The sequence below is a fragment of the Phalaenopsis equestris genome, unplaced genomic scaffold (assembly GCF_001263595.1).
Source record: "Phalaenopsis equestris unplaced genomic scaffold, ASM126359v1 Scaffold000711, whole genome shotgun sequence".
NCBI classification, from domain to species: Eukaryota; Viridiplantae; Streptophyta; class Magnoliopsida; order Asparagales; family Orchidaceae; genus Phalaenopsis; species Phalaenopsis equestris.
The window spans coordinates 597,086-608,427 of record NW_018165151.1 but is presented as its reverse complement, the minus strand read 5'-3'; the positions used below and the strand labels follow the sequence as shown (position 1 = coordinate 608,427).

Sequence of the window (11,342 nt, the reverse complement as noted above, 5' to 3'; positions counted from 1 at the left end):
TGATAGGGGGGGTGTTTGTTTGGGGGGGGGTGGGGGGATTTGTGTCCCCAAAGGGAGAGCAGATTTACGACCCTGAAAAAAATGATAAAGAAACTGGTCGAGTGCCATGCGAACCCATAGCCACCTGCATTAGGATTTAGTGGTGGCGTCAGGAACAGACTTGAGCGGCAACACTTTGAGGGAATAACATGACATTCAAATAGTTGAAACAAGCGTCAGTAGGAGGGATGGGACGGCGTGCGATTTGGGGCTGGAAAAGATCAATTCGAAGGATTTTGGCTTGGAACAAGGAACTAAAGTGGATGGGGCACTGGTAAAGGGCTGCATCTAATTGCACCAACTCCTTTTGCTGCTACATCCTATCGGGCGAATGACAAGGTAGGAGCCTATTGGGATAGGCATGCCGAATATGGGGCGAGCCAAGTTTATGGAAAGAGGGAATTCAATGTGGGTTGTGTAATGAAACCCAACCCCCGCTTCATGGGTGGAATAAACTTCGGTCGAGAGAATTAGGGAGGAGACTGAAACATAAGGAAACTGAAGATGCAACTCTTCAAGGGTGGAAGACTCACATGGGTGGGTGCATTGAGTGGGGCGATTTTTCATGATGAATGGGCTAAATGAGGACGAGAAGCTCATGGCGATAGAATTATATTTGGAGGGGAAAGCCCTAACATGGTTTCAGTTGAGGGATGCTAAATACCCAATCCGCTCGTCGGAGGAATTTAAGGACTACATGTTGAAACATTTCCGAACCAGTTGGGAAGGATATCTACACAGGAGAATTTCCTTGCATTGACTCAGGGAGGGACTGATATGGAGTACAGGGTTGTGTAATGAAACCCAACCCCCGCTTCATGGGTGGAATAAACTTCGGTTGAGAGAATTAGGTAGGAGACTCAAACAAAAGGAAACTGAAGATGCAACTCTTCAAGGGTGGAAGACTCACATGGGTGGGTGCATTGAGTGGGGCGATTTTTCATGATGAATGGGCTAAATGAGGACGAGAAGCTCATGGCGATAGAATTATATTTGGAGGGGAAAGCCCTAACATGGTTTCAGTTGAGGGATGCTAAATACCCAATCCGCTCGTCGGAGGAATTTAAGGACTACATGTTGAAACATTTCCGAACCATTTGGGAAGGATATCTACACAGGAGAATTTCTTTGCATTGACTCAGGGAGGGACTGATATGGAGTACAGGGTTGTGTAATGAAACCCAACCCCCGCTTCATGGGTGGAATAAACTTCGGTTGAGAGAATTAGGTAGGAGACTCAAACAAAAGGAAACTGAAGATGCAACTCTTCAAGGGTGGAAGACTCACATGGGTGGGTGCATTGAGTGGAGCGATATTTCATGATGAATGGGCTAAATGAGGATGATAAGCTCATGGCGACAGAATTATATTTGGAGGGGAAAGCTCTAACATGGTTTCAGTTGAGGGAGGCTAAATACCCAATCCACTCGTCGGAGGAATTTAAGGACTACATGTTGAAACATTTCCGAACCATTTGCGAAGGATATCTACACAGGAGAATTTCTTTACATTGACTCAGGGAGGGTCTGATATAGAGTACAGGGAGAGATTCGAGCTATTATTAGAGCAACTGAGAGGAATTTTTGATATAGTATTGGAGGGGAACTTCATGATTGGTTTAAAGCCCAACATACGTGCAACACTTCTTCCATTCAGAATTCGAAACTTGGGAGAAATTATGGAATTAGCGCAGTTGGTTGAAGATCATAATGTAATAGACCGTGCTAATAGAATTATCATAGGTGGAGCGCCATCCAAATTGTGACAACAACAAAGATAATAATAGCTCAGATAGTGGAAGTCCAGAGGAGGCTTCACAAGACAAGAATCGTGGCAACAATCAGGGGCGACACTCAATCGCCTTGCAGAGACAGCTATCCAGAAGAAGTGAGCCAAAGGGTTGTGTTTTATGTGTGATTAAAAGTTTACTCCAAGATACTGCTGCAAAAAATCGAACATTACAGGTTATCACAGTGTGTGACGGGGAGGCATAGGAGGAAGAAAAAAAGGAAGCTGTAAGGGAGGAGGAATACACTCAATGTTTTTATTTTTGAAATCTAGCCCATGTTATGTTTGATCCTCAATAGCTTTGGGTCCATGTCTAGTTATCTATTTTTCTGTTTACAATCCATTTTTATTTCCTAACCATGCATCAGAGGACTTGTGGGGAAGGTGTTGATATAAGTCCACTAACATTATAATATTGTAAGATTTACATATAAAAATTCAACTTGATTTATTAAAATGCAGAAGTATAAACAATTTAAACCGCATGAAAAAAAAATTGAAAACTTAAATTTAACTGAAGCTAAAGAAATTATTTTCTGAGTTATAATTATTTCAAGTAACTTGGCTGTAGAATTATGAGATTTGGTTTAGAAATGAGAAATGTATGCTTCTGATTGGGTTGGTAAACGAGCCGAGCTTGAGCGAGCTCAGGCTTGTCTCGTGTTTGGCTCATTCGAAATTGTTCGTGTTCGAAATTGGTTCGCGAACAGTGTGTTCGTGTTTGACTCGATTTAAATATTCGTGTTCGTGTTCGACTCGAAATTGGCTCGTTAAAATTAAACTGAAAAAATAAATGTAAAATTGCTGGATTTAAACTTGGACCAAAAAAAAAAAAAAAAACGCATAACCACATTACCAACTGAGCAGTTACGTTTTAAACCTAGATATAAATATATATAATGTATTATTATATAAATAATATATGTAATATATTATTATATAAATAATTATATATATTTTTTATTTTGAGCTAAAACGAGCCGAACAAATAGCTGTTCGTGTTCGGCTCGTTTACAATTCGTGCTTCAAAAACTTGTTCGTGTTTGACTCGTTTACTTAACGAACGAGCCGAACACGAGCTGTTCGCGAACAATGAGCTTTTTTAACAGCCCTACTTCTGATAAGTGATATAAGAACTTCATTTGCGAGGAAAAAAAAGGGATGCTGAATTTTTTGAATCTGTTCTATCGAGAGATTCCATGAAAGGTTGAAACATGCTACAGAAAACCAGAGATGTTGTCTCATTAAAATGCATGCCATGACAGGACAAGAAATTCAAATTGAGTATTACAAATTTGAACTGGTATTATAAATGAGATGGATATTCAAATCGTCTTTGTCCAAACTGTTCTCATTATTTTTATGTACATTGCTAATGGTGATGCTATGTTGCTGAGGTTGATACAGGGTAATAAGTGTCTGAACTAATTGATAAACAATAGTATTGTCACTGTGCTCTTTTTTGTTTTGTTTTTTGTTTTTTGTTTTTTGTTGTGCTGCTCTTAGGTCTCGTATAGTTATGCTTTGTTGCTGCTTTGCTGTTCAAATATCTCACACATTACGATTTAGTTCTGTTCAACAAAGTTGTTGGTAAGGAGAATGTATGGGCTAATGAAGCATGGGGTTCATATTGGAATTGGGATCCTAAGGAAACTTGGGCATTTATTACTTGGACCATATTTGCAATTTATTTACATACTAGAAAAAATTCAAAATTGCAAGATCAAGTTACGAATTCGGCATTTGTAGCTTCTATAGGATTTCTCCTAATTTGGATATGCTATTTTGGGATCAATCTATTAGGAATTGGGTTCTATAGGATTTCCCCAGTCTCTTGTCTCTACTGATCCTCAAGAATAAGAAACTGATGTGATAGAAGAAACATGTCGGGTCGGAAAAAAAGCAGGCTACAATGCCAAAGTGAGTAGAAAGGCTTTCTTTTTTCACTCCGTTCCAACCTTACGTCAATTTATAGGTTTTGTGCCAGGCGCTTTCTGAGCGGGCTTTGGCTTTCGTGTAAGGCCAAGTCACTTTACCAATCCAAACACTAAGAAAGACAACTGATCCAGTGACGGGAAGGAGAACCCTATTTTAGACTCAGGCTCAAGCACTAAAAAAGTGTGCTCTTTTTAGCTCTTTTTGGAGCAGTATGGGCTAGAAAGTGCAAAATAGCTTCTTTGCATCCATTCACTTTATAATTTCTACTTTTGTTGTACATCTATTTTAACATTCTATATGTAGCAGTTTTATCTGTTCAATTGGTAATTTCTTTGTTTTTTTATACTAGGTTCTATACAATTTAACATTTTAATCTCAAATTTATAAATTTTTCATTGAATTATTGTGATATTGTTTCATTACATGTAATTCCTAAGCCATTTTCTTTTAAACCACCTAAGTTATCTATTCCGGTTCTTTTTTATTTAAGATTAATCCAACATACATAAACTAAATCATCTAAGATTTACTTATAGTATTATTTGTGGCATCATTTTTAGTAGTCCTACTCTCAAAGTCTAATTAATATAATTATTGCTCACTCAATTCTTCATACTTTTGTAATACAGTATCTTAACATTCCCTTTTCTAACTTTACATAGACTGATTATTAATGTAATATTTATTGCTCAAGCTTGAAATTCAGACAATGCAAACTTTAATTATAGCTTTATAAAATTTACCCTTAAGTCTCCATTATACTAATTATTACATATAACTCCTAGAGACGTGTCTGGACTATCATGTGTTATACTGTTGATCTAACAAACATTAAGCATTGAGAAATAAAAGCAAACAGACATCAAGTTTGTCATCAACTTTTTTACTTTGTCCTTATTATTATTTGATTGATAATTGTCTACAATTCATTCATTGTAATTACATATGATGTATTCAATATTCTTTCAATTAGTTTTATGCCCTCAACTTTTGTTCCGTTATAGTTACTTTCATTCACATCAATTAGGTTTTATCCATGATAACTACACCATCAACGAAACGTATTTAGCAAGGTAATACATATTCCCTTCTCTATTTATGTAACCTTATATAGTTATATTATTGGAAACTTGGTTACACCATAATGACTCCTAATATCAGTCATGCATTTGTATAGCAATTACAGAATATTTTGAAGCACACTTTTTCCTCAATATCTGGCAATTAAAATTTGTGGTTCTAGATCATATGCTATTTTTTAACCTAATAAAGAGCACTATGAGGATCCTATTGTCATATGACATTCTCCATACTCTTTACCGATTGCCTTAGCAGAAAGTTACCCTACATTTTTGGATTATTTTTCCGTAAACCATGCTAATTATGCATCACTGATGTGATTTGTTCGCCTTTTCCCTTTCTTACTTCATAACTTTGCTGTATGGCTCATAAAAGATTTTATTTTTGATTATCACAATTGTAATAGCCTCTTTTGCTGTTAAATATTGCTCAAATTATCTTTTCTCCTACAATTTGGCATCCTTGTTTCCATTGGAATGTATTGAAGATATTTGTTACCAATTTGGCATCCTACAATTTGGCATCCTTGTTTCCATTGTTTCCATTGGAATGTATTCTTTTGGATCAAAAGTTTTAATTTTTTGCATTTTCTCATATTCTCAAACTTCATTTTGGTTGGTTTGGTTTTTAGTATATTTGATAGTTTGTTATCTTTTTATGGTAAGAATTTTCTTTTTATAAAGCTTATTTTCCTTGAAAGTACTTCTCTTTGTTTCATTGACAGCTTCAATTTTCGAATTTCTTACTTGATTAAGATTTCCAAATTCTCTCTCTTGCCTTATTTTTTTCTCTCAATTTTTCCTTGGCATGTAGTTGATGGGATATATCATCAAAGGTTTAAGTTTTACTTTGTTTGATACTGTGTTTTTAATTCTTATAGATTTATGTACCCACCTTTTTAGTAAAGATTACTATCATTAAAGTCTTAGTTGATCGGTTGTCTGTGCTGGATTGGGGAACATCTTTGTGGCCCTTTAAAACTTCATAAGGAATGAAATTGATTGCCTGTACAGTTCTTATGATTGCATTATAACCATAATGTTTTTGGCCTTATCTCTGTTAGATTATTAAAATATTTTAACAAACTTGGGTAACTTTGATGCTGTTTTGAGGCTGGCTACTATTGAAGGCTTTTATTACCAAGAGGTACCATGGTCATCTCGCATTAGCTATTGGCACTACGCAGCTGTAGCCTAGAAAATGTTATATCGAATTCAAGGCTACTGGTTTTTTTTTCTTAGTGTGAAAATTTGCACAAAACGTTATTGTACTATGCTATCTTATTTAGTGTAATTTTTACTTAGTTATATGAACTATATTTACTGAATTAATTGTGCTGAAAATTGCATTATATTTATTTAAATGATATGGTGCTATGTTTCAATCCTCCATTTAGGTCTCTTTGCCATGGGAGTGGTGTGTTCATATTCTATTCCATTCCAATTGTTTGTCGCATGCTCACTTTCTAGTTTAGTATTCTCTAGAGATCTATCTTGTTAAATATTCACTTCTTTTAATGAATGCACTTTTTTCACTATTATCAATTGAATCAATCGACTGAAATTGGGTACTATTTCTTTTGTAAGAGTTGTTTCAGAAGACATTTTTATACAGATTTTCAATAATCAAATTTGATTAGAAAAATTTAACAAGCTTAGTAATATTTAATCAACTGACGACATTCTCCATGCAAGCATTCAAGAAATTGCATTCTTTGTATAGTATTGAAGGGAATATTTGGCAGAAGTGAGCTCAATTAATCTGGAGATGCGCTTCTGCATCATTATCTTGTGGTCCCAAATAGTTCATCATGCTACTTTTGAAATTGTATTTGAAATGGAGATATTGTGAAAAATAATGTTAAAACCAGGAATAGGTAGACTAAGTGAAGTTTTAGGATTTGCAGTGGACATGAGATAGCTCTGTATTAGCGGTAAGAGATGTAGGTTTTGCTTGCGAGTTTCAAGTTTCATCCACTTCTGTTTGATTTGGTCTTTTCAAAACTGAGTTGATGATTTTTTTTCTACTGGTAAGCCTTCTTCATATATGCTTGTGGCCTATGCTCCAACCCTAGATCATAAAGCTGCTATTTTCTCTGTAAGATGAAATGTTCGTTAAGATTTTTACATGTTTGGCTGTAAAATTTACTACTATAATGTTTGGCTAATATGCAATGTGAAAATTTGGCTGCAGTCAAACCTTGGTGGCTCAAACTCAAGTCTTAGTGATGCGACTGGAAGGGCTTTTGCGACATCTTTTTCTGTCCAATCAGCAAATGCTCCTAGTTTTCATCACTCTGGTGAGCAACTCTTGACATCTTCAATTGTTAATAAGAACATTGCTAAAAACCCGACTTTTGGGCCAAAATGGATCTAGTAGAATCCATTATAATGCCTGCAAGGATTCAACTGCTTAATTCGTCCCTCCTACTTTTATATTCATTGTAACTTGAGTCAATTTGGAATCGGTTGAACTCAAGTGAAACTGGCTTGATTTAAAATTGAGTAAATTTTGATTCATGTTTAGGCGATGCAAACCACCATAGTTTAGAGTTTAACTCATTCATTATACATGGCTGTGAGTAGTTTGCTTGAGCTTGACTCATTCGTAGCCGTTCTCTTAAATCTTATGACTGACTGTTATATATACATGAGGCATGCAAGGGTTACATCATAACATGCAAGGAAACTTTCTTCCAAACCTAGCATCGAGGAATCCCGCTATGACTGCTGTTCCTTCAAGTGGTCTTCAACAATCTGGGAGTAGCATCTCCTCTGGAAGATTTTCATCAAACAATCTTCCAATTGCCATGTCTCAAGTAAGTTAATCTGTTTTTCCCTTCTTCTCTATGGAAATGTTTCTTTCATTTCTATATTTTATCATACATTGTTTTTTTGCTTTTTTCCCCGCCTAATTAAACACTTTGTTAGCCTTCTTGGCAGTCTTTTTCAATGCATTAATTTTTCTATCATACAGATCTCTCATGGACACTCAGGGATTACTGAGAGAGGTGGCATCAGTGTTGCAGGAAACCCTGGTTTTAGTAGCAATATAAATGGAGTTGGTGGTTCCATTCCTGGGTTTTCCTCTGGTGCTGCTTCTGTTGGCAACCACAATTCTATTCCTGGAATGGGAGTCAATCAATTTTTGGGTAACCTAGGCCCTCGAATACCAAGTTCTGCAGGGAATATGTCTGCTGGAGGCAACATCGGAAGGAGCATAAACACTGGGGGTCCAACCATTTCCAGCCTTGCATCAAGAACAAATTTGGCGGCTAACAACGGATCTGGGACTTTGAGTTTACAAGGACAGAATAGACTGATTGGCGGTATGCTTCAGCAAGGTTGGGACCTGATCTATTGAAGAAAAATGATGCATCACCAATTCATAATTATTTTTATTTCTAAAGTTTGCGATTCTACAAACAACCACACACACACACACACACACACACACACACATAAATATATAGTTTGTCATTTATATTCATTATTTATTAGCATTATTCTAATGTATGTTATCATGTTTGTAAGTGTTATGAAATGTATTAAGTCTAATGTTTGTATATCAAGAAGCTTGATATTAGGTAACCTAATTTGGGTAGATTTAATTACAAGATCTTTTATATATTAGAAATATTCCTAATCTATAAAGATAGGAGTGTATATAATTATGTATCATATGTTTCCAATTGTAGAATAAGAAGAAAAGAAGTCAGAGGTTCGTTGAATTGTTCCCATCTATATGTTTCGTCTTCGACGTTAGCCTCTAGGAATTGTTTGTATTTGGCTTAGACTCGTTCCTTAGTGCTTATTCTGCTTCGAATGACTTCGCCTGCAAGGCCACAAACAACTTTATTTGCTTCACGAGGGCTTTGTGTGGTAGTCGTCATCCTGTGATGTGTTTGTTTGTGTCGTTCGACTTCATCTGCACGAATTAAGCCTAAGAACTCATAATTCAGAGCTCCACCTCTATAATTATCCTAATATTGAGATTTACTGATTTATGTAACTTTTTGGCTAGCAGGAGCACTAGGATGTAGGGATGAAGCCTAAGAACTTAGCATAGTACGTAACACTTGTATTGGTTTCACTCAGAGTAGTAACTCCTGAATCAGTTAGGATTTGAGATTTGACACTTTTATACTCCGTGTTGAGATCAACTAGAAAACTCATAATAGCCAATTATTTTCTTTGAGCCTGTTGAATCCGGACATCAATAAATCTCAGTATTAGGGAGATTATGGAAGTGGAACGCTGAATTCTGGAAATCAAGACTCGAGGGTAGTTTTCTCCTATTGCCATGAATTTGTTCATATGAAGAAAATATGTCAGAAGTTGCTAAAAAGAATCAGAAGGGTTCTAGATCATAGTCAGCTCACATTGTCACTATTAATGAGGCATCTCAAAGTCAGACTCTCTCGATTTCTGTAGATAAATATTTTAAATTCACCGAATGTTAGAAAACATCCAAGAAATCTCTATCTGTCCTACCCTTCTTGAGTCAGGTAACAATGATACTTGTCTTGTTTCCTCTTTCACACAATGGGTCATTGATTATGATACTACAAATAACGTGACAAATAATCCAAACCTCTTTTTTACCTTTCATAATCATCTTTCTTCCATCACCTTAGTAGATGGATTTACTTCTAATGTTCTTGGTTCTGACACCATTAATGTTACACATACACTACCATTAACGACTGTCCTTAGTTCACCTCAAGTTTCTAATTTTCTCTCTATTAACAAGACTACACATGTATTAATTGTTGTACCTTATGCTTCTCTGACCATTGTCTTTTTTAGGATTCTATGATGAGTCCTTTTCAGGATCTTTTGATGAAGAAGAATATTTGTAAATGATAGGAATCAGGGGGGTGTTGCTGTACAGCTTGGATAACAAATTACCTCTATCCATTGCTTGTTCTTGCACCATTAATGTTACACCTACTCTTCAATGCTTGTTCTTAATTTACCTCAATTCTCTCTTAATGTTTTCTTGGTTAGCAAGATTATACATGCTCTTAATTGTTGTCTTATTCTTCCTTAATCATTTTTTTTTCATGTTCTTATGACGAAGAATTTTATTAGTAAAAGATGAGAATTGGGGGAGCTATACCTTTTCGATAATAAACTATTTCGACCCATAGCTTGGTCTAGTATTTTATCTCCAATTGATGTCCATTATCAATTAGGGCATCCATTGCTATCAATGCTAAAAAATTTATACCCTCAATCTCATCAATTATCATCTTTAAATTATGAGTCATGTTAATTTGCTAAATACTATCCTTTGTCTTTTGTTCCCATAATTAATAAAAAAAAATAATTATACTTTTCAGTTGGTTCATTATTATGTATGTGTACTTGACCTATTTTATCTAATAAATTTCGATATTGTCGCACAAATGTTCTTTCTCTTATAACTTGGCTTAACTTTATGAAATCTCTCTTTATGTTATTGTTACATTTTTAATTGTTTATGCTAAATTAAAATTCAATTTAATATTTATTAAGATTGTGGGAAGTAAAAATGCCAAAGAATATTTTTTTGTACATATTTAGATATACATAAGATAAAACGAGATGCTTCACCAGTATCCTATGTTCATATTCCATCCCAAAATGGAGTAGCGGAAAGGAAAAATAGACATCCTCTTGAGATAACTAGATCTCTTTTGTTTCAAACTAATGCACCCAAATTGTTTTGGGTTGATGCAATTTTTACTGCAAGTTTTTTTGATCAATCAGATGTCTTCTGCAGTTTTACAGAATCAGACTCACGAATTATATTTCCAATCAACTCTCTTTCCCACTGAACAGCATATACTTTGGTGTACTTTTTTTGTTCGGGACACTTGTCCACAAGTTTCTAAACTGGACTCTAAGTCATTAGCGTGTGTCTTTCTATGATACTCTCATATGCAAAAAGGATATCAATGTTTTCCCCTTCTTAAATAGGCACAGTCTCCATTGATGTCAGCTTGCATGAACAAACCCTATTCTTTGGTGACTCATTGTTATCAAATCTTCACAAGATTCAAATGAGTTTTTAATGTATCTCATCATCGATTCAACTCTACTTCCACCACCAATGCCTTAGCCTAAACCACCTATCACCAATATTTACTCAAGCAGACCTAATCCCCCTGATCTTAGTCCCACACCGATATCCTTTTCTTCAGTTGATCTTTCTTCTCTTGACCTTGATTTACCTGTTGCATTTTGAAAATGTAAACATCAATGCACTTATCCTATTTTCTCATGTGTTAATTATGATCAATTATCTTTTACTCGCTCGTTTATTGCTTCCCTTGACCTTGTTGGAGGACCCGAGACCCGAGATTTGTTCAGTAAGTCCTATCTCATTCAAGGTGGCGGGCAGCGATGCTTGATGAAATAAATTCCTTAATTAAAAATGGAACTTGGGAACTAGTTGAATTACCCTCTGGCAAGATGACTGTTGGTTGTAAATGGGTCTTTACAGTTAGGTTT

The 11,342-nt window shown here is 35.5% G+C and overlaps 1 protein-coding gene across 5 annotated transcripts in view; it reads left to right on the top strand.

The window, feature by feature from the left end:
* LOC110030390 (probable NOT transcription complex subunit VIP2) overlaps positions 1-11,342 on the top strand; it is a 65,974-nt gene that overhangs the window by 25,153 nt on the left and 29,479 nt on the right. For 3 of the 5 annotated variants that reach the window (XM_020733077.1, XM_020733076.1, XM_020733080.1), the window contains exons 3-5: positions 7,039-7,144; positions 7,500-7,663; positions 7,822-8,188. In XM_020733077.1, coding sequence (XP_020588736.1) covers positions 7,039-7,144; positions 7,500-7,663; positions 7,822-8,188 — 637 coding nt within the window. The remainder of the gene's footprint in view (positions 1-7,038; positions 7,145-7,499; positions 7,664-7,821; positions 8,189-11,342) is intronic. The other 2 variants (XM_020733078.1, XM_020733079.1) reach the window with 2 other exon arrangements.